Genomic DNA, 27,787 nt, shown 5'->3' on the forward strand with positions numbered 1-27,787 from the left:
GCACCATATCTCTAAAACCGTTAATTTGTTCTTAATGTTTTCTTTTGGAAAAATATTCGCTGGAATGTAATACACAACTCTTCAGAACATGTCATTGTTATAAAATGCCTCTATCACATTGTTTTCAGTACATTTTTCAACAACGATTTAATAAATATGTCAATAATGTGCTGAAATCCGAAATACGAGAATAAACTGTTGGTGTGAACTGTGTGTTGAAATACGTGTTGTAAAAGATATGATGCTAAATACCGGTGAAACAACAAGAAGTAAGAATTTTAGAGTTTTAGAATGTTCTAAAGTATTGCTTAGAACTTTATTTTTGCAAAAGTTTACTTGGTTCAACTCCCAATAGTTTAGCTGATACTAGCCAGAATTTCCTCAATTACACTATGCAACACTGAAAATGCAAACAACTTCTAGCGTAATTTTTTGAAAGTACATATTTAGACTACAAAAACCCTAGTTGGGTTTTGTCCTGTCAGATCCAGTTCGGATTTTATGGCCTCATCTAAACCGGGCTAAATCTACACTTTTTTGCATTTATCAGGCCTTTATCTCAGAAACGAATAGGAATTTGGCCTTGCTGTCTTTAGCAATATTGTAGCCATAAACTAGTAGAACTTATCTTTTGAAGAAACCACATAAGAAAAACTCCATCTAGAGCATCAAAATTTATAAAATATAGAAAATTTTACATAATTGCTGAAATTCTGGTCAGTATCGGCTAAACTATTAGGAGTTGAACCAAGTAACCTTTTGCAAAAATCTTCCAAATAAAGTTCTCAACAATTCTTTAGAACATTCTGAAAATCTAAAATGCTTACTTCATGTTGTTTCAGCGGTATTTTGCATCATATATTTTACATCAAGTATTTTAAACACAGTTCACACCAACAGTTTATTCTCGCATTTCGGATTTCACTACATTATTGACATTTTTATTAAATCGTCGTTGAGAAATGTACTGAAAATAACAGGACAGAGGCATTTTACAACAATGACATGTTCTGAAGAGTTGTGTATTACATTCCAGGGAATATTTTTCCAAAAGAAAATATTCAGAAAAAATTAACGGTTTTGGAGATACGGTGCGAAATGTATAAAAATTTTTGCATATATTTTGAAATTTGAGGCAATAAATGTAGTTTTTCGAGTTCATTATTTCTCCAAATATTGTTTTCTTGTCCATATCTACAAATTTGCTTCAGAGGTCAGAAGAAGATTCGCATTGGTTTCAGAGATATAGCCCCGAATTTCTTTAAAAACTCAATATTTAACCATGTTTAGATGGGGCCATAAAATCCGAGCTGGATCTGACACAACAAAACCCAACTAGGGTTTCTTTGCGTTTGGGTCTGTACTTTCAAAAAATCTTCAGTTCGAATTGTTTGCACAAGATCACCTTAAAAATGTTGCACAGTGTTATGTAAAATTGTCTATATTTTATTGATGTTGATGCCCTAGAAGATAAGTTCTACTAGTTTAGGGCTACAATATTGCAAAATACAGCAAGGCCAAATACCTAATCGTTTCTGAGATAATGGCCCGAACAATTTAAAAAACTGTAGTTTTAGTCCGGTTTAGATGAGGCCATTAAATCCGAACAGGATTTGACAGGACAAACCCCTACTAGGGGTTTTGTAGTCTAGGGTGTTTTTTTAAGCCCGATAGAACTTGAAATTGTAAAACATAACACAAAAAATTAAATTGTAATCAGAGTTTTTTTTATTCTAAAGATCAATACATGACATTAACATTTGAAAATGATTTCGGGCATATGGGCACCGCGGCTGTTCTTGACGAAGTGCATTCTGGACGTCCAATTTTTGGCCACTTTTTCGAGCACTGCTGGCCGTATGTCACGAATAACACGAACAATGCTGGCCTCCAAGGCATCAATTGTTGCTGGTTTATCAGCATAAACCAGTGACTTCACGTAGCCCCACAGCTCATTTTCGCACGACCTTGGAGGCCAATTGACAGGTCCACTTCTCGAAATCAACTTATCGCCAAATTTTGATTTCAATAAGTCGATGGTTGCGTTCGCCGTATGGCACGTAGCGCCATCCTGTTGAAACCACATCTCCTCCGGATCAATGCCATCCATATTTTCAAACAAAAAATCATTGATCATGGTGCGGTAACGATCTCCATTGACCGTAACGCGAGCTCCGGCCTCATTTTTGAAGAAATAAGGTACGATGATACCACCAGCGTGAAAACCGCACCATAAGGTGCATTTTTCTGGATGTAATGGAGTCTGTAGGGTCTCTTGTAGATTGGTCTCACTCCATATGCGGCAATTTTGCTTATTAACAAACCCGTTAAGCCAAAAATGCGCCTCATCGCTGAACACAATTTTGCGATAAAACAACGGGTCGAATCGACGACTGATTTTCAAAGTAAATTTGGATAATTTCGTAGCGTTGTTCAAGCGTGAGTCTATTCATGATGATTCGTCAGAGTATACTGAAACAAATAAAAAAAAGTTTCATCAAAATTTAATTTTTTGTGTTATTTTTTACAATTTAAAGTTCTATCTAGCTTAAAAAACACCCTAGAAGTTATTTGCATTTTCAGTGTTGCATAGTGTTATTGAAGATTAAACCACTGAATTGTTACGCTCTCTATATTCCCTGATAGTGTCTAGTAGTGTCAACTACAAATTCTGGTTGGAAGCTAGTCCTCAATCCCTTACCAAGAGAGAATTGGAGCCGATACAGTGGATTTTCGAATTGGTACCCAAGGGATACACGGAGGATGGCAACCATTCCCTAAGATCACTAAGATCCAAAGGTCGCAGGCTGACGCAAGGCATTGTGTCTCGCCAGCTTTCGCTTTTACCGGAAGGATATTTTACAAATAAATCCAAACCCCATAGGGGGCGGCTTCCCTGCCAACATTTTTTGAAATTTTTAATCAAATTCGGGTCATTTTTGATACGACTGCACGATTAAAAAGCTGGAATATGAGCTCATTTTCTGATCATAAATGACTACTTTGTCGGAAGGAAAACGTAAGCTCAGGCGAATCTACTAAACAAATCACAAATGAGCCTTCTTCTGCATTAGTATCGAGTCATTTTTGCCCATTTTCTGATTGATGATTTGTTGATTAATTTGTGACTCTATTTCGAGTCTTTTTTGAGTCATGTTTATAATCGTTTATGAGTTTTTAGTGAGTCATTTATGAATCTTTTTATCGGACGAAAAAATTAAAAGAATTTTCTTTTTTATTCTTCTTTGTTTTTTGTTTCTTTCCTTTGTTTTGTTTTCTTTTCTGCTTTGTACTTACTTACTTACTTAGCTGGCCTTTTACAGAACATTTGTTCCATAAGCCGAACTAAGAAAAAATCTCCAATCCTCTCTGTTTGCTGCTGTATTTTCCCAATCTGGGATATGTAACTTTCTGATATCTCGTTTCACTTGTTCGCTCCAACGAAGCTTTGGCCTTCCAGATCTGCGAGAACCTCCATGCGGCCCGTATTTATACGCCTTTTTTGCGGGTTCATCATCACTCATTCTTATAACATGGCCTAGCCATCGCAATCGTTGTATCTCGATTCGTTCAACTACATTGATGTCATTGTATAGCTGATACAGCTCGTTGTTCATACGACCCCGATATTCGCCGTCAACACAGATTGGCCCGTAGATCTTTCGAAGAATTTTTCTCTCGAACACACCAAGCACTGCCTTATCTGCTTGAGCAAGTACCCATGCTTCGGAACCATACATTAGCACGGGTAGTATCAGTGTTTTGTAAAGTGTTACTTTTGTTTGACGAGAGGTGGCTTTATTCCTAAACTGCTTACTCAGCCCAAAGTAGCATCTGTTAGCCAACACTATTCTTCTTCGTATTTCACAACTGATGTTATTTGTTGTGTTTATGGCGGTGCCGAGGTAGACGAAGTCCTTTACTACCTCAAAATTGTAGGTACCAACATTCACAGATGGTGCGGGGTTTGTGGACATATTACGCGTTGATACCATCAACTTGGTTTTTTCGCCGTTTACTGCCAGACCAACTTTAGCAGATTCTCTTTCGACTTTTGCAAAGGTGTCAGTTACTTCCTTTTCCGATCGACCCATGATGTCAATGTCGTCGGCATAAGGGATAACTTGTAATTATCCCTTTAGTATACTGTTTCTTCATTCACTTTCTTCATTTCACTTGGCAAAACATGGGCATGTGTTGTCTTTGTTATTCATAATATTCATAATATTATACGTGATATTTATTACAATGTTTTGTAGAAAGTGTATATGAGAATTATATACAACCAAACCGTTATGTTTGGAAAAAACCGAACAATCAATTTTTAATCACCTAGCTGTTAAAAATATGATCAAAAAGATACATAATTCTAATCACTTTCCAAACACCTCCATGACCCTTTTTTGATTAAGCATTTTTCAATCTTCAGATGATCAAACTGTGACAAAAAATGGTCACATTTTAAACGCCTCAATGAGTTCTTTGTAATTGCAACATACAAGCGACTTAATCAGTTTTTGAACACCAAAAGGGCTCTAAAAAGACTCCGCAATGTGATTTTTGAAAAAAAAACCTATCTTCCAAATGCTAGCTGGGTTACTGGTCTTCGTCTAACACCATATAGCGGGGCATGTAGATTTTTCTAACATTGAATTTCTAAAATATTTTTCTCGCTTTGATTTTACCATATTTTTATTTATACTGGCACGCCAAGAAAATTGGTTTGACACCTCTGAGTGTTAACTAACATTACTCGCCAAAATGTTAGATTCCACATTAATGTATTCCACTTAGTGGATTTTGATGAACTTGTTCTATTTTAGGATCTCCGTTTCTGCATTATTATCTCCTTACAGTGTCATGTAGTTACATTGTTTGCCCGTTGATGTATTCATTTTGATGAAACTAAATCCAGGCTTTGGGTAGCCTAGTGGTAGCGCCGGCGACTGGGACTTCGGGATCCCGGGTTCGAATACCAGTGGGATCGATAATTTTTTTTATTTTACCAGTATTATTTTTATTTATTTTAAATAATATTTTTTATTGTTTTCTGCTATTTTAAAATATATAAACATAAAATCATTTCAAAATATTGTATTATCGAGCTTCAAGGATGAGTTTCCTTCAGCGGCGAATTCGGTTGTTGGTGTTTTGCATAGTATCTGTTACTATAATTTCCCCTGTTGAAAGTGGTGAGAATTTGTACACTTTCTTTTGGCCTTATTTTCTTTTTTGAGTGGTTACCTATACATATGCATTTAAGAATATATGTTGCAGTAACATTGAATGGAGACATATTGAATTCTGGAATTCTGTGGTAATATTAGTGATTCAGCTATTTGCACCATAGATTTAGACGAGGTTAGAAAAGCCAGTGGCAAGGCAGACATATTGGTCATTAAGTTCCGTTCCTCCAACAGTTAACACCACGAATTTATACCAGTGCTATCTAAACTATTACCAAAAGGACTCTGTGATCCTTAAAAGAAAAGTTTTTAAAAGGAATTCTGACTTTGTTTATCAGGATTCTGTGATCTTAAAAAAAAGAACAAAATTTTTTTCTCTACTAAAAGAAATCCCAAATTTCTTTTATTCATAAAAGAAAGACAAGTTTTCATTGCCTTAGAGCTTTTCTGGCGAAGTAAAAGAGAAAATTTTATACAACTTATCTTTGCGGTGTTAACTACATAAAATAAATACCAGCATCTTCGTTGTCACCTTGGTATTGCTTCGTGCAATAGCCTAATCGATTTTTGCGGCCCTTGTTTTTCCTTGACGGTTGGAGCTGTCATAATTCCTGGCAATACCCTATTGTTTTATTTGAAAAAAATTGTACACTTGGTAAGAATGATATTCTTCGTCAGAATCTATCAAACCTGTGAGCTAATTTTCTTTGGCACTTTTTCTTTCGTTGTTCCTAGGATTCCCCTTTCCCTTGGTCATTTTGTTTAACCCCTTAAAGCCATAAGGTGGATACTGTGAGAGCAGCGACGGAGATTTCTAACAGACAGTTGTTTCTGTACCGTCGGGTTATTAACAAGGCAAACGTGTCGAAGAGCCCCTAGTGCTGCAAATAAGTGTCATCGGGAATTCCAAGTGAACCATAGTGTGATAAAAATTCGTGAACTTCACTATAGAATCCTACAATAGTTTTTGCAGTAAAAGAAAACTTTAATATTTTTTTTAGTTTATTAATTATTGAATTTTGCATAATAATTGTTGTTGTTGTGAGTTAATAGTGTGGAAACGGATGAAAAGTGAAACAGTTTTGATTGGCAAATGAGAGAAAACTTATCTTTGTGTTGTTGTTGTTTGCCTAACAAATTGATACATGCAAATTCAAAATTTTATTAAAATAGCATAAAAAAATATTTAAATCGTAACCAAGTGAACCAAAAACAGTGAAAATATCAGCAAAAATATTATCAAGTCATCATATACTATAACCAAAATACACAAATTTATTGGAGTTTGCGGTTTTTATTTGGTAAACCTCACCCCCTCTGAAAGGCCTTTCGTCGTGGGAGCTCCAGCAACTTAAGTAGTAAGTCATACTCTCATTTATTATTATTTTTTTTCAGAGCAAATGCAAATGAGTGTCACCTTTTGGGAATGAACCGTTAGTTCACTCTCTCACAATTCATCTTTTTGGAACATAATTTTTTTTAAAAATTATTATTTTTGAAAATCCTTTTAATAAATCCTTTATATTATTTAAAGCGATTTTAAAGGGTTAATTAAAGGACTCACTCGTTTGTATTTGCTCCCTTTTATTTCCTGCTGATCATACATAGTGCTGTACTGGTTGGATGGATATGCTGTTGTGTGTGCTTTGTTAACAGACGTAACGCTGTTAACAGCAGAACCACTCTGTTAAATCGCTCTTTGGTGAACTACAGTTTGAAAACCACTGCTTCGATGTATGTGCAAATTGAAATTCATTTAAATTAATTTTGTTTTTTTTTTTTATTTTTTAATAATTATATCAATTTATCCATCCTACCAACAGCCTATATTCATTGATTTGTTACTTGGTATTCAATTTCGGTACATTTTTGATTAATAATATGAACCGTATATGCTAAAATTCGACCTATAAAAATTTGCAAATATCAAAGTGTTTAGTTGTGTGTTAGCGATCAAAAAAAAAAAACTAAAGAGGTCAATGTCCTAACAGCTGATGATTTCTTTTAACAGAAGCAAAAATGCAAAAGAAATAAATGAACACACACACGTACATGCAATTTTAAATTATTACCTACAGATTATATTCATTTTAAATATCAATATATGTTTCACTGAAAACTTTTCCACATTATTATCGTTAATACATTTAATTATTAATGAATTTTTAAATATTATTTTTTTAAATACCCTATTGTGCTATATGTTTTGATATAAAATTCCTTCGGATTTGCATTGGATAATGTTCAGGTATTGTTAGTTTGGCTTAAATTCGATTAAATTTCATATCCATTAATTCTCATTTATAGGTTTATATCAAACCAAACAAATAATACATTTGTTTACATTTATCTTCATAAAGATTATTTCTTGAATTCTCACTTTCCTTTTGGAAGTTATAATGAGTTGAAAATTGTTAGTATTTTGTAGAATTTATTTAAACATGGATTTTGTTTTTCTTAATAAATTTATGATTTTGTAATCATGTTTTGAATTGAATCCTAAGGGTTTGATTTAAAGGTTTCGAAGAGGTAAAGTAGGGGTATAAAATGTGGGTTTACCGTATGAAATTTTTCTTTTTTCATGGTTTTGGATTTGTACGGTGAACAGGAAGGGTGGGCATACCATGCGGACAACACCTTAGCATGGTCAGATCGATTTGGGTGAGATAAAAACTTTTGACTATATTTCGGGCGATAGACTATCTTTTCTCTTATACTATTCTTCCAGCAGTTTATTTTCCTTCTTCTAAAATTATGCACGCATAAAAAAATATAACTTGTAGTCGGCTTACATATCGATGAATAATGGCAAGACCCCACCCCAAACGACGAGCAATAAGGCTGGTGAAATTTGCGTGCCAAGCCTAGGTATTCATCGTAAGAACATTTTAATCATATTTTTAACAAATTGAAGCTATACATACTACAACCAGTAGAGGAATTCTGTAACTCATTTTTCGAGTTACCGACAAAAATCGATAAAATTAAAATGCTAATAATTCCGATAATTAACGAAAAATGTCGGTAACATAACAACCAAAATAAAGTTGTCGTTAACTCATACCAATGAGTTACAGAATTCCACTACAGGGGGCCTATTCTGTAACTTATTAACAATTTAACTCATTCTTTATTTTACAACAACCTCATTTGTTTGTTTTGTAGTTGTTACAAAAACAAAAGAAATTTAAACAACTATTCAATCGATAAAAGTTATAGAATTCCTATACAGGGCCTGGATTCTTGTTCTATGAAAATTGGAAATGAAAAATATTTCCTTTATAATTTTTTTTCATTTGACAGTTTTTCACTTTATTCAAGTTTTTATTTCACATTTTCATAGAAACAGATTTGAGCCCCAGGTCCTTTTGGGCATTTACTATTCAGTAACTTTTTAACAACTTTACTCATTGTTTATTTTACAAAAATTTCATTTGCTTGTTTTGTAGTTGTTACAAAAACAAAAGAAATTTTAACAACTTTTCAATCGATAAAAGTTACGGAATAGGCCTACTGATAATTGTAGAATTATGGATCCTAAATACGTGAATAGTAAGTATATAGTGTCTTTAACAACTTTACTTAAGAGGGTGTGGGAAATATTTTTGTTAAAAATGTTAACCCTCATGCGGTTCATCAAAGGGGTCTTTTTTCTCCTTTTTTCCAAAATCGTTCAAAAACTCATTAAAAATGTGATCGTATCAAATCCGAATATTCTACAAAATTTGTACACTACAATTGTTAAGGTTAATTCCGTAAATGCCACCAAAGTAGGAGTGAGTCCCATCATTGAAGTTTTTTTGGAGCACACCAAATTGTGCATGTGAGAGCCCATATGACACCTATATTTTCACTGGACCATAGCTGTAGACCTCTAATGTATTTTCGCATGCAATATAAGTAACCAATGGCTTATCCTAACTACGGAATTTAAGTTGAAAGTATTAAAAATACGCAATTTTGGCAGATCCGATCTGGGGTTTTTTATATTTTTCAAATATACATTCACCACAAATGTTTTTAAAGCTGTTTAAATTGAACGCACAACATCGTCTGTATGAATTTATAATTAAAAACCACCAATAAGATATTTATATTTTTCAATCACAACGACAATCTGTTTGAAAATTGGAAAATATGGCCCTAAAACCTATATATCAAAAACAAGTGCTGCTACGAATGTTATATGTTATGGTTACAGATTTCTTTTATTCAGAGACTCATAATGAAATTTCATTTGGAACATTTCTTTCTTTAACAATATTCCCAAAAAGTAAAGGATTTTGTTAGATTTTGATCCAACAGTCCAAAATGAAAGCAAATTATTTCAACCTAAAATATACAAATTTTTAATCTAATTTTCTTTAGGAAATATTATACGTAGATATATGGTTTATTCTGATGCTCACAGTGATGTGTAGAATTTTTCTTCTTTTGACACTTTGTCACCTAGAACCAAGTTTTATATTACCTACATGCATCAACTAGAAAAAAGAAGGAACAAATTTTCATAAAAAAATGGGAAATATTTTCATGTTTTTTCAGCAAAATTGATACTGATATTTTCTTGCTATAGAATGTAAATAGACATTTCATTTCTTTGGTGACCTATGGTGAAATTTGACGAAGAATACTTTTGTCTCTGACGTCATCTCCCTAAAATTATGTTTTGTGGGACAATTTTGAATAAACTCAGATGAAGTTCGACTTTAACCCTAAAACATACTTTTCATTTTTAGAGATTCCTGGCGATTAGACAAGAGTTACAGATTTGGTGTATTCTGAGACCTATAGTAAAATTAAATGGCGAACAATTTTTTAGAATATTCAGATTTGATACGATCACATTTTTAATGAGTTTTTGAAAGATTTTCGAAAAAAGGACAAAAAAGACCCCTTTGTTTGTTAAAATTTTTAACAAAAATATTTCCCAGACCCTCCTTAGTAAACTTGCCAAGACACTATATACCTGAAATGCAAGGATTCCAAGATATCTAAACTCGAATATTTCGAATTGCGATTAACTCTCTACGGAAGCAAAATGCCTTGGTGTGGCCCTTGACCATGCGTTAAGATGAAAGAGGAACACTGAGGAACGAAAAAAGTGGGGCTTAATTGCACTATATTCGTTTAAGAGCTCCGTAGGTAAAAGTCGGGTAGTCTGAGTACATATAATACATTGGCATTATAGGATCTTGGCCTATGGCTGCTCTGTCTGGTGGCATGCACTAAGTAATACTTCGAATCTGTCCACGTTGACTACTTTGGGACGAGCTGCGTCGGTTCTCAATACTGAAACAGTAAAAAGCACGCCTCTGGCAGAATTGAATGCTATACTGCAAGCGTTCTGTAGCGGATAAGAAGTCACATTGAGCAAAGTGACAGGAGGTAAAACCGACTACATTCCGCCAACTCTGCACTTTGGCACAGCTGAGGTAATAATCCCTGATAGGAGAGTGCGCAGTGCAGGCCACTTCCTGATAGCCTGTCCATCTTCATGGGTCGAGCTGGTGTGTATTGTGAAGAACTAAAAATCGGTGCTCACACAACCTTAACGTAAACTGCAGTGTTTTTCAGTACTGCAAGCCTTAGAACTACTAGTGGAAATGACAGACTTTGCAGGTAGGATAGTTACAGTATACTTGGTAGCCAGGCTGCTCTAAGGCATTAGGGGTCCTTCACTAACTGTAGATCTATCTTAAAAACTTGTGGTGTATTTAGTGAGGAAAATGAGACAGTTGATGAACTGGCTACACCTACAGGTAGAGGAGGCTGAAACAATCGAACACGTCCTCTGTCGGCGTTCTAGACAGACAATCAAAAGATACAGGCTGTTTGGTGTCCATATAATTGTATCTCTCTCTTACTTCTCTTCATAGATCTCGCGGGCCTGTTAAGGTACTGCCAAAATCTACTTCATCAGCCAGTTAGTAAAATAACAAAGAAGTAAAAACGTATCAGTCGGCTTTGCCGACAGAGATATACACTCAGGCTGTGTGAATTGAGACATCTATAGACAGATCCACAAATCCACAAAAATTATGTATTTAGGGGGGTTCTCAGAATTTTGTGGCCATGGTTTGACGTATGAACTTGCCGACAAAAATATCGATTTTTTGTATTTATATTAGTGATTGTGGACGTTACGAATGAATGGTTACCTTTTTCTAAAAAAACTATTTGGATTAAAGTGCAAAAGTGTTGACATTTTGCTGAGTAATAACGTCGGATGGTCTTAAACTGCACTTTTTCGACATTTTGTATGGGAGGTAAAAAATGGATTGAACCGATATAGTCCATATTCAAGCCTGATCTGAATCTCCAAATTGTCTGAAATGATTATTTCGATTAGGCACATTTTGGTCGTATGAAAGTGTATATACCCTCGCCAGTCTAAAGGCTGAGTGTACAATCATACATACATATGTATGTATATTAGTCATACCAAAGTCTACATTACAGTACACGGAATTAAAATCAACACCCATTGCATAATTCGTGCGGAGAAATTTTGTGTAAAGAATTTTATCCCAGCAAAAAGTTTGCATCCACGGATGCAATTAAATCACTAGTACAATTGCCACGGAAGTATATCTATTTTTATGAATTACTTAATGAATTTTACGAGTACAAGTGCTAGGAAGCACTCCATTTTGCTTCCCAGTACGCAGCTAGGAAGCAGTCTATTTTGAATCCTTTTAATGCAGTGCTTTGAATTGAATTAAAGACATTCTTCGGACTGTGTGTTTAATCAGTCTAAAGAAGTAAAAAATGCAAGACATTGCAAAATATCTCATCATAGATAAAACGTATTTTTATTTTGTTTTAACTTATTTGTGTGAAACAAGAATATAAAGATCTTTATTATATTAATATGAATTATAATAAGTCTCCATTAAATTTAATCGCAAATGAATCTACATTCTCCTCTTCTGCATTTTATACAAGCGCAACTGATTTTGTTTCATCATCCAAAAGGTCTTTTATGTTACCTTCCCATGACTAGTTCAGCTTTCGACATGAACTCCACTCCATTAAAATTTCCGTCTAGGGTATTACCGCAAAAATGTTCTTGTTTAGTCCGTACTTCTTTATTTTTTTAAAAAAAATATTAAAAATGTATACGTTCTTTTTTTGCAAAAATGTAAATAAGATAGGAAAAGTCAATTGTGAAAACGTATCAATAGATGGAGTCAACCTCTGTTGTTACGATATCATAACAACATTCTGTTGAGTATAGAGCACACTTTATACAGTTGGGCCATGGTGGAATAATAAGGTGTAACGCCAAAAACAGCTGATATTCATGTCAGTTGTCAAAATGCGTTATTGTGAATAAAATCACATACAAAATGTAAACAAGCAATTCACATTAATGCATTATTGTGTGCAAATTGGACGTTTGACATGATTCGATGTAACACCTTTTTATTCCACCATGAGTTGGACCATGGTTTTACAATTGGTTTGTTCCAGTACTGCACATTTCTACACATTTTTACTATTTTTTTCGATAACATAAAGGAAAAATCGGTTATCGGAGTAAAAATGTGTAGTACTGGAACAGACCAAATGTTTACAATGTTATACTTCATACCTTGGCAACCCTGACAACGAACAACAGCTTTTTGCATGGCCCAATTACAAGTCCCCCTCCAAAATCAGATGATTTCGATTTGAGCTGTCAAAATGCATATTTGTCATTTGAATTCGCTGTGATGTATTGAAATGTCAAACAGTACAGAAACAGGTAGACGTATCTCGAAAAAAAGAAAACAAATAAACACAAAGGAACAGAGCTGATGTAGTCAATTAATTTTAACCTTCCTGTGTTTGGGTGCCTATATCCCCGTTTTAAGCAATCTCATTTAACGGTCCAAGTGGTCAAATAGAGTGTTATATATAGAGTGTTATATTTTAATAACGATTAAAATTAATATCTATAATAATTTTTATTTGGGGGCCACCGTGGTGCAATGGTTAGCACGTCCGCCTTGCACTCAGAAGGTCTGCGGTTCGAATCCCAGGCCAAGCAACATCAAAATTTTTCAACGATGGCAAAATTCCCCCTCAGTAATGCTGGCGACATTTCCTGAGTACTTAAGCCATGCAAAACTTCTCTACAAGTGGTGTCGTAAGACACGCCGTTCGGACTCGGTAATAAAAAGTAGGTCCCATATCATTGAGCCAATATGAATCGGCGTGCACTCATTGATATGAGAGAAGTCTCCCTTGTCCCATCTGGGATGTTTGTGGAACAATTATATAATAATTTTTATTTATGAGGGTTGGCGTTTTTTGTTTGGGATGACGACTTCTATTTTGTTTTTCAAAATAGTCAGGCTTAATCCCATAGTCGTTGTTTTAATATTATATTAAAACAACTTTAATTTATTAGTGGGAAAAAATTGGCGATGTTTATCAAGGGGTAAGGCAGGGAATACTATAGTTTCAGATCTCGCCACAGATCTTCATCAGTTCCCTTGTTTCTTGTTTTTCAACAAGAAACTTTTTATATCCAAGTGTCAATTGCTAGCTGAAATAGATACGTGCGCAAAGAAACACTCTGATCGAGAATTTCTTTGGCACTAAACATGGTAAACATCGCCAATTTTTTCCCACTAATAAATTAAAGTTGTTTTAATATAATGTTAAGGAATTAGGTTTAACTAATCTCCGTGTAGACGTTGTTTTATTCCCCGATACGATTTGTACCAAATAAAACAGGGTTCGTTTTAGATTACGTTTCTACAATGCTTTATTTACTTTATTACACTTATTCGGAACCTTTCCTCGACGTACATCTTCGCTTTCTCGTCCTCGTTGCTGGATTTTTCCGCTTTCCTACGGGCCAGTTGTCGGCGGCTTCCACCTTCAGCGTACGGACATCGACAGCGATCTCGCCGGATTCTGCCTTTGGGCGATGTTTGCTTTTCTCGTTGTAGCCCACACTTATCGGTATTTCCACATTGGACCAAGTCATCACACGGTGCTTTATGTCCAGATTGATATCGAAGGCAATCATGAAGTCTACACCAAGTATGACTTCGTCCACAATATCGGCCTCTATAAAATCGAAATTTACCGATTTCCTACCCATACTCAGCCTTTGGTAGGCCTTTCCATGCACCCTTGTAGTCTCGCATGTGGCCGTCCTCAATTTGACTCCTTTTACCAAATCCGGTCTAATAATGGACTTTGTTGCACCGGTGTCCAATGTCAAGGTACGCAATACACCATTGATAAAGCCTTTAACCGTTAAGTTGTGATTCTCCTGCTGGACTATGGCTATAGAGATAGTGGGACCATCCTTTTTTCATCCTGTTTTCATCCTCTGCCAGCGGCGCCTCGTGATTGACGGAATTCACTTTATTTGATTCACCTGATGTCTCTATTTGCAGATTCTTGGCCACCGGTCGGTCGTCGCTTTTTGAAGGCGGTGAGGTGGATCTGGGCCTTGCTTGCCGCAATCTGCATTCTCGGGCCATGTGTCCAGTTTTCCGACAGTTATAACAAGTCTTTTTCGTTCTAGCAGCCCCTCGTTTCACACGCATTAGTGCATCTTTCAGCGGGTCGACAATGGTCTGGGAATTGTTGTCCTCAACTTCCAGCCTCCGCACGTTGTAAGCTTTAGGTTTCACCAGCATCTTCGCGGTTTCTTGGGCCAGGGCAAATGACACGGTTTCTGCAAATGTTCCCATCGGTGCCGCATACGTCGCAAATTTTATCTCTGGATCACGAATACCACTAGCAAATGTCTCAAATTTATGCGGTCCACCAATGGATGTGTCTCTCCTGGATATGCCAGCTGCGCCAATCGCTCTATATCAGCCGCAAAGTCTTGTAAGGTCTCATCTGGCTTCTGGACTCTTCCCCTCAGTTCCATTCGGTAGATCTCTTGCTTGTGTTCACTACCGTATTTACGTTCAAGAGCAGCCATTATATCTCCATAGTTGTTCCTAGAAGCGGCGGGAATACTCTGTAATACGTCAGCAGCATCACCCTTCAATGCCATAAGGAGTGCTACCGCCTTGTCGTTGTCGTTCCAAGAGTCTCTAGCAGCCACTGTATCGAACTGTAATTTGAACACATTTAAAGAGGTAGAGCCGTCGAACACTGGAGGCTTAATTTTTAACGCGTTGTGGATAGCTCTCACTGGACCGTCTTTAATTTCCAGCTCCGACATTTTCTTTTCTATGCCCAGAATCTTCTCATCTTGAGCCAGAAATTTCTCGTCAACAGACAAAATCTTTTTATCCAACTCTTTAATTTGTACCTCCACGTTTTCTACTCTCTTTTCAATCACCATCGTGATGTTCTCGAGTTTTTCGTTAATTGTTCTAGAATTTACCTCTAATTTCTCTTCCATGCCCTTAGCGATTTTTCTAGAGTTCTCTTCTAACTTTTCCTCTAATTTTCTGGAATATTCTTCACTCTTTCTGGAATTTTCTTCCATTTTAGCATCTAATTTCTCCATAATTTTACTGGAATTTTCTTCAACCATTCTGCAATTTTCCGCTTTCATTTCCATCACAAGTCTGGAAGTTTCTTCATTCTTTCTAGACATCTCTTCTAACATCTTACAGTTGTCAGATTTCATTTCCGCCATAAGTCTGGAAGTTTCTTCATTTTTCTTGTTCATTTCCAGCATCATCATAGTCAGCATTGATTTCAAATCGTCACCCCTGGCAGCTACCGACGAAACTTCCTCAACACTGGATTCGCACTTTGCCGATAACTCGACTTCCTCCTTACCGTCGAACTCATATTCATCGATGTTCATTCCACGGCGCCCGAACTCTTCCAACAAGCGTTTTTGTAGTTCGGACTTGTTGCCAGTAGAGCACAACTCCAACTTACTTAGCTCCTTCTTCAAGTCTTCCACTCGTAGATCCTTAAACTTCATTGTAGGATGTTCGTAATCTCACTGCTGACACCAATTGTTACGGAATTAGGTTTAACTAATCTCCGTGTAGACGTTGTTTTATTCCCCGATACGATTTGTACCAAATAAAACAGGGTTCGTTTTAGATTACGTTTCTACAATGCTTTATTTAATTTATTACACTTATTCGGAACCGACTTTAATTACTAAGCACACAGCTTGTATCTAGTTAGCACGCAGCACTTCTTTAACCGATCTGTTCAGTTCAACGCTTAAAACACAACTTAACTCTTCATTGCCAGTTCCCCTGTATTTATACCCCAAAGTCTCCCTGTTCTAGAGCCCTCTAGAACACATATGGCAACACCTCGAATCTGTGCAGCGAACACACAGACGCACATTCGAACTAAGCGAACAACCAGACTCACATACATGGGGGATGATCAATGACGTAATTACAACAACAAATAAATGCAAGAAAAGAAGTAACAAACTAAACGATAATTACATGGTTATGGCAAAACAAACAAAAGAACATTAACAAAAGGTAATGTAACGACTAGAATGATGAAGAGAGTTCTACATGGTAGTTGTTGTTGCTTAAATAAAATTAACTGCGTAATAAAACGTTACGTTCAATTCAAATTTTTAAATTAACGGAAATTAAACTAAATTAACTTAAACCTATCAGTTACATTCGTAACAATAATATTAAAACAACGACTATGGGATTAAGCCTGACTATTTTGAAAAACAAAATAGAAGTCGTCATCCCAAACAAAAAACGCCAACCCTCCTAATTGTAAGACCGGGCACCGTCGAAATGTTGTTTACGGCTGTAGTATGCAATACCAACGCATAGCAGTGGGAAAGATTTGGTTTTGTTTGCAAGTGAAGTTACTAGAGTTTAGGTAGTGCCAAAGAAATTCTCGATCCCTTGGTAAACATCGCCAATTTTTCCCACTAATAAATTAAAGTTGTTTTAATATAATATTAAAACAACAACTATGGGATTAAGCCTGACTATTTTGAAAAACAATTTTTATTTATAATGATATAATAAAATTAAGTAATAATGTATTGAAATACGTTGCGAACAAAACTATTATAATTCCATCCACTTCTTGAGTAGAGATGGACATTGGGTAAATACCCAATGGGTAAATACCCGGTAAATTGGGTAAATACCGGGTAAATACCCATTTGTGGGTCTCTAGGTCTATGTCTTCATCATGGTACAAATACACAGGTAGCCGCATCGGCATTTGTTGGTAACATAAGGTGTCAAAATTTGACATCAATTCAATGCAGTTGACACATTATGTTACCATCAGCTGGCATGATAATGCTACCTGTATTATTGTACCATGGTCTTCATATAGCCCCCATATAAGCTTCGTTCCCGTACTTTTTAATTGTAAAACTCGTAAAAGAGAGAACTGCAAAAAAATTGTTCTCACACACACGTTTTTTGAAATAGTTCGGGAACGGAAAAATGGAAAATACGTCAAAAAAACTGGAACAAATGTCAAAGTCGGCGTATCAGCCAATCAGACGCCGGCAACCATGTTACTATTTTTTTACTCGCCCAAATTTGTCGTGTGAAAAGTTTTTAAAGAGAGCGTCATTCAGCGCCATTTTTGTTTAAAGAGAAGTGAACATTTTACAACTTTTTTGTGTACGGGAACGCTTTTTCGAGTAAAATGTGTAAAAGTCGTAAAAATTGTAAAAACTTTTTAGTTTTGGAACACAGCTATAACCGTACCTCCCGATTTAAGGTATTTATCACCTACTAGCCACATTTTACAATCATATTGGCTGAAATTTGGCACAGTGAGTTCTCAATATGTAGAAAATATTCTTGCAAAGATTTGTCAAGATAGGTCCACGTTTTCTTATAGCCCCCATATAAGGATACCCCGATTTCGAGCATTTACCCAGACCTTGGGTAAAAACTCTTTAACAGCCGAACCACTTGTCGTAGGCTGAAGAAATTTGGCTCAAATCTTACTTATATCAAAGAACATCTGGTATTGCAAATGGAGTCTCTGGGTCCATGTTTTGATATAGCACCCATATAACCCTACCTGCCGATTTAAGATATATTTCACCTATTAGCCACATTTTACAACCAAATTTGCTGTAATTTTTCACAGTGAGTCCTCAACGAGTATAAAATATCTTTGCAAAATTTTGTCAGCGTAGGTCCACGTTTTCTTATAGCCCCATATAAGGGTACCCCGATTTCGAGTATTTACCCAAATATTGGGTAAAAACTCTTTATCTGCCGAACCACTGGACGTAGGCTGACAAATTTTGGCTCTAAACTTTATATCAATAGTATTAAAGGTATTGAAAATGGAGTCCCTGGATCGATGTTTTGGTATAGCCGCCATATAACCGTACCTCCCGATTTCAGAAACCCATATAGGGGCTATTAGAAAACGTGAACTTACGTCGACAATTTTATTTTATACATATTGGGAACTCACTGTACCAAATTACAGTCAGTATGATTGTAAAATGTGGGTAATAGGTAAAAAATACCTTAAATCGGGAGGTACGGCTATACGGGGGCTATATCAAAACATGGACCCAGGACTCCATTTTCAATACATTTAATACTATTGATATAAGAAAGATTTGAGCCAAATTTTGTTAGCCTACGTCAAGTGGTTCAACAGTTAAAGAGTTTATACCCACTTTTGGGTAAATACTCGAAATCGGGGTACCCGTATAAGGGGGCTACAAGAAAACGTGGACCTGCGTTGACAAATTTTTGCAAGGATATATTATACTCATTGAAGACTCCCTGCGCCAAATTACAGTCAATCAGTGCCTATAATTTCGTTAATTACCGAAATTATAAACTTTTTAATTTTACCGATATTTGTCTGTAACTCAAAAAATGATTTAGAGAATCGCACTACAGTAGGCCTATTCTGTAACTTTTATCGATTGAAAAGTTGTTAAAATAGCTTTTGTTTTTGTAACAACTACAAAACAAACAAATGAAATTGTTGTAAAATAAACATTGAGTAAAGTTGTTAAAAAGTTACTGAATTTAACAACATCACTCATTGTTTATTTTACAACAATTACATTTGTTTGTTTTGTAGTTGTTACAAAAACAAATTTTAACAACTTTTCAATCGATAAAAGTTACAAAATAGGCCTACTGTAGGCCTTGAAATTGTTGTAAAATAAACAATGAGTAAAGTTGTTAAAAAGTTACTGAATAGGGGGCCTGATCTCTTTTTATCGCTTGTGTTTGTCTATAAAGCTAAGTGCTGTTTTACATTTAAGCGATTTGTCTTTCGATTTTTTGTCTCCTCTTTGCTCATCTTCGTAAATTTCACACACAGGGTTGCATTTTTTTGTAACATGGTACCAAGTGTACATTTTGTTAAAAATACTTAATGTAAAAAGAAGCTATTTTATAAAAATATGTTATACAAATTTTAAAATGCTTATAACAAATAATCATTTTATGCTTTAAATGATTTTTTATGCACAAAATTCATTGCAAAACTAAATTTTGTTTCAATTTCTCTTCCTATGTTTTGCAACTCTGCCTAACAAGAATAACCACCACAAAGAGGAGACAAAAAATCGTAAGACAAATCGCTTAAATGTAAAACAGCACTAACACATGCTTTATAGACAAACACAAGCGATAAAATGAGACCAGTAGTGCGATTCTCTAACTCATTTTTTGAGTTACCGACAAATATCGGTAAAATTAAAATGCTTATAATTTCGGTAATTAACGATGTTTTTCAGTAAGTTAGCGACGAATAAAAAGTAGTCGTAGAATTCTACCGATAGCAAGAGTGTTGTCTACTTTTATTTTAATTTTTCTTTCATAATTTTGCGTTTTAATTTTACAGATTTGTGTCGGTAACTCAACAAATGAGTTAGAGAATCGCACTACAGAGACCATTTGGCGAAAATGTTGACATTTTACATTACAACAACTGTTGCTTTGTTGTAGCAATTCGCCGACCTATGTAATTGTACCATGAGTATTTCCTATAAAATGTAAGAAGTATTTGAATTATAAAATTTACCTCAACTGAATCTCAAAATAAACAAAAAAGTAATATTAATACATGGTAGGAAGAAAACTTTGGGATTTTACAATGTTATACTTCATACCTTGGCAACCCTGACCACGAACAACACCTTTTTGCATGGCCCTTGGTCTGTTCCTTTACTTTAAAAAATGGTAACAGTGGCAAAAAATGGTAAAAGCGTTTCTACACGGTATGTTTTTTACATATTTGTGCATGCCAACTGTCACTTTTTACAAATCTGAATTTTGTACACATGGTGTGAACCATACAGAAATTTCAATGCATCAAAGTGCTATGTGCATACAAATGTATATTTTTCGAATAGAACGCGCTCTATTCTCGTCTGTACAACCAAAGGTAAACAGCTGTTTTGTTTGTACGCGATATAAATAAAGAAAACAACAGAAAACGAATGAAAAATAAAATTTTGCCGTGCAGAAGGAATTACAAATGGGCGAAAAAAGTGAAAGTTGCTTTGCATGAATATGTAAAAAACATACCGTGTAGAAACCCCATAAAAGTGGTGAACTGGTCTCATATAAATTGTATGCTTGTTAAAGTAAAGGAACGCTTTGCAGGTTAAAAATGGTAAGAAATGGTAACCTCAGGCAGGTAAAGGAACAGAGCTCCTTACAAGTCCCCCTCCAAAATCAGATGATTTCGTTTTGAGCTGTCAAAATGCATATTTGTCATTTGAATTCGCTGTGATGTATTGAAATGTCAAACAGTACAGAAACAGGTAGACGTATCTCGAAAAAAGAAAACAAATAAACTCAATGTTGTACACGTAAAATGTCAACATTTGTTGTGTTTGTAGGAGTATTTAATTTACAATAACTTATTTTATCAGTTCAAGTTCGATAAGCTGGTATTTTCTGCTTCGTTAAACAAAAATAACTACGGAAACAACTTTTTCTCGGAAAATGTTTTGTATGTATCTACCTGAATTGCTTGAAAAGAAATTCGCCTCAAAAAATTGTTTCGCCTCTGTTTATGAATTTTGGCATTTCAAATCTTTGTTTTTCTTTGAATTCGCTTGCTGGGGAGGGCCATGCCTTTTTGACAATTACGTCGGAATCACGTTGGGTTCATTCATTGCTGGTGCAAGAATCATATCTTTGGAGCGGCGACTGGGAAAGACTTGTTAATTTTTTGTATTTGGAAAATAATTGTTTGAAAACACTTTCCCACAAAAATCACGTGCCATGGCCGATCAACAAAAACCAAATGACAACGAATTGAACGAGTTACTGGATAGTAAGTTTAAAACAACACAACAAGAATGTCGACATAGCCTGTCAGTCCAATAGTCCATTAATAATACTAATAATGATCACATCGCTTACAATACCTGCTGATGATTTTGTTGTGCAGGCTGAATAGAAATAGAATGCGACTGCGGAAAAGATTTCATTAGCAAACGACAGAATTATGAATAAAACTTATGTAATCTCTTTTTAATTTTAAGATGCCCTGCAAGATTTCGTTAAGGATGACAAACAAGCGTCCAATGGCGATGCCTCGAGCGCTGCTCCAGAAGGTGCCGAAGGCAATCCCGATTCAGAGGAGTTCTTTTTGTAAGTGATTTATTGTAATATATGTAGATAGATATGGTAATTGATGTTTGGAATTTGTTGTTATTACAGAGAACAGGCCAAATTATTGGCTGAACGTATGAACACATTATTTGGTGGACCCGATACTCCCACAGGTGATGTTGCACCATTACCCCAAGATCCCGAACAAATTATGGCAGGTTTTAAGAAAATGGCCGAAGCCGCTGCCAAAACGCTACAAGGTGAAAATACTGCCAGCGATGAAGAAGTGGCAAAATATTCCGACAGTATAGCACAAGCTTTGAAAGGATTACAAGAGGGAACCGATAATCTAGCTGCACCCGTCTCGGAAAATGATGTGGCCAATATGTTTGGGGGTTTGAGTCTGGAAGGTGTAAGTACATTATGTTTTTATTAAGTGTTGTTGAACTAGGATTTGCTTGATTTAACTATAGTAGGGTTTGGGGTCCAAGTGTTTGCTGCGAATTATTTACATATTATGCGATACGATGTATTAAATGTTTGGTTTAAAAAAAAAACCTAATTATATATACGATGCGATCTTTGTGATACTTAGGGGTCGATCATCGATAACAATTATCGTTGAGTGGCGTTGCCAGTTGTCAAAATTGATCTACGCATGGCAACTCTCAACTGAAGTTGCGAATCTCAGTTGACGAAGCGGCTGTTTTTCAGCAACCACAAATTTTCAGTTGCAGTGAACATTTTCGAAGAAACAAGAAGTAAAATAGAAGGAAAAATAAACATTTTATTAACAATTATTGATTCTTTGCATCATTAATTAATTTTGTGTATCAATATGGTGGTCCATCGCAATAAGTGAATTTATCGCCTTTGGGGCGGACAGCAGCATATCTTTTGCAAATGAATTTGGTGACAAATACAGTAGGTTCAGTTTAAGGACAAATGACGAGCATCCTCCATCTATAAGCCAACTACACCAGGGAATTTCGTTTTTGAATAAAAATGGTTTTTATTTTGCCTTTTTTCCTCCTCTGTCAACTTCGAAACGATCCAATTTTGGCACAATTTGTCCTCTATCAAGTGGACAACTTCCTTCAATACTTTCGACAATGTACCTATATTGAGCCTTGCAATTGTTGAAATCATTGCCATGGGACTTATGGAAACTTCCCTCCTCCAAGAATCGCAACGCTGCGCACACTTTTAAAAGTGCTGTTGATCTGTAACTTACTTTGAAGTCATCCTTTAACGTTTCCACAACGTAAACTACGGCATCCTTTGGCAATCGAAAATATTTAAGGCGTATTTTGAAATAATTTACTGATTATACAGATCTTTCCACATGATCATCAGCTTACAGTGCAGATGGCAATTCCAATGGATTCGACTTGTCCCTCAAATTTCTTCTAATAGATGCAATGTCCTGTACATTTTCTTCATCATCAAAAAATAATTCCACCGAACTTATCATTTTTTGGGACAGCAAATAAAACTTGACGATCCGAAGATTCAATGGGCAGGTTATATTCCAAACTTGGTTTGTTTTCCAAATTTGCTCGAAAACTCAGCCAAAATATTAAAATATTGTCCAGAATACACAAAAGAGTTATCCAAAGCGCAATTATTTTTAAAATGTTTTTTTTTTTTTTTGGAGAATAGAGGTCACAAGTTTGAAAAAACACGGATCGATAACATGTTTATCGACCACCCAGTTGAGTTGAAATTAATGGTACAACATTTCGTCTCAGTCGCGCAGACAACTGACAACGCAACTCAAGTTTAGTGGCAATACAAGATAGACCCATTAATGTATATGGGTGTACTACACAGGCCTTTCAAATTAATACAATATAACATTAAAAATAATCTCCTATATACAGGAGAAAAGCTTGGCCATGTGAACTACATTTTCCTCAGTTTTCAAATTCATTCTGTGTTGCCGGCCTTCAGGAGTTTTGCCACTTTCTGACAAAAAAAAAAAATAACTCGATTGCATGACCGACTATTTTTTTAAAATGAGGAATTCTTAACGATATATTACGTATGTATGTCTTCTGGGGGTTGAGCTATGGAGGCCTAAATTATTACGAATATAGACAAAAACATGGAATTAAAACAAAAGTATAGCGATTTTTTGGAGCAGCTTGAATGTTTGGACTGGATTCGGATCGATCTGAAATTTTTACCACAGGTAGGGCTTGTAGTGCTGATCACGCCAATATATATATCATAGGAAGTCCATTCTTCCCGAGATGTAGGCTCCGAAAGTTCGAAAAATCCCTTGGTTTTGATATAAGTTTAGTTAAAATCGAATTTTTTTCTTCATATATAGCCGGTCTTTGGCTGGGGATTTAAGACTTTCTTCTATGGACAGGAACAAATCTCGGCTAACGCGAAGAAAATGTTCGTTTAAATAGAAATGTTTTTGTGATCGATCCGAATCCAGTCCAAACTATCAACTTATGTCATTTTTTTGATACACATTGTTGTAGAATTTCAGCTGCATATGTACTACTTTCATTATCTAAAATAATTTTAATAGATTATCTATAATCCAAATCATTTTAATTAAGATAAGATTTCAAAGTTTCCCAATGATAAGCGTAAAATTGTCAAAGAACCTTTAGACGTTAAAGGGCAAGATAATGAAAAGCTTGCATTACGCATTGCGATTTATTAAGGAAACCTATTCTACAATTTTTTTAAAGGCATGCATTTCCTTTTTGCTTTACAAAGTTGAAGTTGAATTGAGAAATGTTAAAAATATATATTTTACTAGCGGACCCGGCGAACTTCGTCTCGCTATTAAGGAATAAAATTTCATACAAAAACTTAATTTTCGATTTTTGCAATTTTCCGACTTTTCCAGAGAGATTTTCCAAAATTTTCTTCCGTAAAGACCTTCTCCTCGAAAATACGAATAACTGACAACAAATTTTACAGAAATCGGCCTAGCCGTTCTCATTTTATGAATTACTATACATTTTTTACACCATTTTTATATATATAGATTACTTAGGGTCTTATTAAAATCGATCTTAATGGGATCGATAATAATAACATATTTAAAATTTCCTAAAATTGTTTGTGATGACCCCCTACATGATAATAAACAAATCAATCATATACATATGTTCATAATTTGATTGATAAGTAAGATTATCTTTGTTTCGAAAAAAGGTATTAGAACATTTTTTTCGAATCGTGTCATCAGTACGAGCCCAATATAGGTGACAACAACCGCTTTCTATAGTTATCAACTGTGTAAAAACAATATGTATTTGCCGCACCGCAAAACGGTATTTTGCTTTGTAAATAGTCAATAAGTTTTTGTTGTAGCATCGGTTATTTCGAATTGTTAACACAAATGTCGTGAAAGCGAGTTTTTTTCATGGTCCCAAGTGCTTGCGGCCAAGGACTTGTGGACCTTGTTCATAATTCTATAGCTTTCATGATTTGATTTTCAGATCTTGGGGATGTATCTTAATGTAACATCTTTCCATAGTGTCAAGCACAAGCCCTAAAAATATCCTTCAGTATGACGATCAAGACAGGTTGTGCTTATTTATAATAAATGTGTAAAAAAACAATTCTTACGTTTTATCGACTAAATTTACCAAAAACTGCCAAAATTTACTGAACAGGGTGGTCCCAAAACATTGACGTATGTTAATAATTTTTGGTACGAATAGCTTCCAAGAGGTCGAAATACCAAATTTCAGCCGTATCGGTCATAAAGTGTTGCTAAAATCCACAAAATATCTAAAATCGGACGGTACTTTTATATGGGGGCTATGACAAAAAATGAACCTATTTTCAAAAAAGGTGATACATACTTGTTTTCTACACTCTGAAACCCTTAAAATGAATTTTAAGGAAATTCGGTTGATAGATGTGGGTATTACCGATCTATTTCAATTGGATACTGCATACAGTCAAAACAGGTATTTATAAAAAAAAACTCCCATCTTAAAACAGAAAAATCCACTTTATTTTAACTGTGGCAAATTTGAGCAAGATTTGACTTCTGAATTTATTAGTACAGACCACCTGCTAGCTTCCAAATTCGATTTGGATATGGACATATTTGGACATTTTTTAAGTTTAAAAATATTTAAGAAATAGTTGTAAAAAATTATTTTCAATATACATATATAAACATTGATTTTACTACGCTAATTTTACAAATTTCTTCGTTCTTTTTTAAATATTATGAAAGTAGTCACTAACAACTTCCCGATTCATAATATCTTTAGTCTCACTTCTGTATATTTATGCAACGACACAACACAACAAAAATTATAAATTTTACAGCACAGTCTGTTTTATATTTATACAAAAAAGTGTAAACTATGGTACTGGAAACTAACGGTATTTACAAAAACTAATTACTTTCGGTTGATTTGAAGTGGTTTTTATTATTCTTCACAAAAACAAGTTAAAATGTTGAAACTTCAAAAAATTAGTTTTGACCAAAAAATGCCTGCTTTGAAACCATAGTGGGTTGAAAAGTACGGATCTTACATAAAAACCTTGGAATACTTATTAACCCATCAGCAACTAACATCTCCATTGGCATTTCAATTTCTTTAGTTATTTTCAACATACCTATTTAAAATTGTATATATTTTAACTATAGTTTCTCCGTTTTTCTTTCTTTTAGGCTGCATCCGATGATGGTAACATGTTTCTGCCTTTTATGGAGGGCATGATGCAATCTCTATTGTCTGCCGAAATTCTATTGCCCAGCATCAAAGAACTTTTGGAGAAATATCCCAAATATTTGGAAGAAAATGCCAGCAAATTGTCGGCCGAAGACAAGGAACGCTACGAGAAACAATTGGAATTGTACAAAGTTATTGAAGGACATTTAGAAAGTGAAAATCCCAATGACTCTGCCAAAGAAAAGCGTGAGAAATTCCGTGTAGTTTTAGACGATATGCGCAAATTGCAGGAATATGGTCAACCACCAGAAGAAATTTTAGCAGAGACTGCTGGTGACTTGCCAGTCCTTGATCCCGCAGCTGCTGGAGCTGCTGCTGGCAATCCCCAATGTCCTATGATGTAGCTAAGTTGCCAACTTGACTCTTATTTATTTCGAAATCAAAATTTGTATTTTATTTAAAATGTGCTTTATTTAAAATATTTGTAGTATTAGTTAACAATTCTTATTATATTTTAGCAGGGTCCTTGGTTTGTTTGTGTTATTTTTTTCTTACTTTTGGCCTTGGATTGAGAAATACTTTTTTAAATTATAATCAATTGTATAATTTATTTCTATGTAGCATAAATAATGCATTACAATGCATTTAAGTCTGTGTATTACAACAACAAAAAAGCGCATGCAATTAATGACTGTTGTGGAAAGGAAAATAATGTTACACATGGATAAATTAATTACAAATAAACTATGTATACTATAAAAATGTATTTTAATTTATAGTATATATAGATGACGTTTTGAGGAGCAAATTTAATACTCTCCCCAGCTAACGGAAAAGGAGAAAGTCTTAATTCCCGGCCGAAGACCCTACTACTTCAAGAAAGCATACAATGTTGAAGAAATTTTTGTTCGAATAGTCGACTTCTGCACCTGTGCATAGGAGAAATCTTGAATCCCCGACCGAAGGCCGGATACTTAAAGAAAACTTACAATTTATAAGAATTTTTTTAGAGAAAGCCTTAAATCTCAGGCCACTTATTTTTTGTAATTAAATTATTATTAGAAAACTAAATTACCTTTTCAAATTATTAACGGCAGTAGAAACACTCTCTATGAGCATTAAAACACTCTATATGAGCATAAGTTGAGTTTAGGTCCGGATCTTAATGATATATATACCACAGATAGTTCTTGTGGCCCTGAGTATAATGATATACATTTTGTCTTGCACAAGTCCATACTTCCCGAGATATGGGCCTCTTAAATTCCGAAAATTCTATTGTTTCAAGGCCGACTACTTAGAATAATTTACATTTTTTTTCTTTTATTTATTTATTTGCTTTGCAATTGAAGCCAATTTTGAGGCCAATTTATATTGTTACGAATGTAACTGATAGGTTTAAGTTAGTTTAGTTTAATTTCCGTTAATTTAAAAA

The 27,787-nt window shown here is 34.9% G+C and overlaps 1 protein-coding gene across 1 annotated transcript; it reads left to right on the forward strand.

The window, feature by feature from the left end:
- Window positions 1–21,111: 21,111 nt before the first annotated feature.
- Pex19 (peroxisomal biogenesis factor 19) lies at window positions 21,112–27,114 on the forward strand. The gene is made up of 4 exons (XM_073969096.1): window positions 21,112–21,404; window positions 21,616–21,724; window positions 21,794–22,097; window positions 26,352–27,114. The coding sequence occupies exons 1-4, from the start codon at window positions 21,353–21,355 to the stop codon at window positions 26,754–26,756; spliced, it is 870 nt and encodes a 289-aa protein (XP_073825197.1). The 5' UTR covers window positions 21,112–21,352; the 3' UTR covers window positions 26,757–27,114.
- The last annotated feature ends 673 nt before the right edge of the window (window positions 27,115–27,787 follow it).

The sequence above is a fragment of the Musca autumnalis genome, unplaced genomic scaffold (genome assembly GCF_047663935.1).
Source record: "Musca autumnalis isolate F117 unplaced genomic scaffold, ASM4766393v1 scaffold_2, whole genome shotgun sequence".
Taxonomy (NCBI): Eukaryota; Metazoa; Arthropoda; class Insecta; order Diptera; family Muscidae; genus Musca; species Musca autumnalis.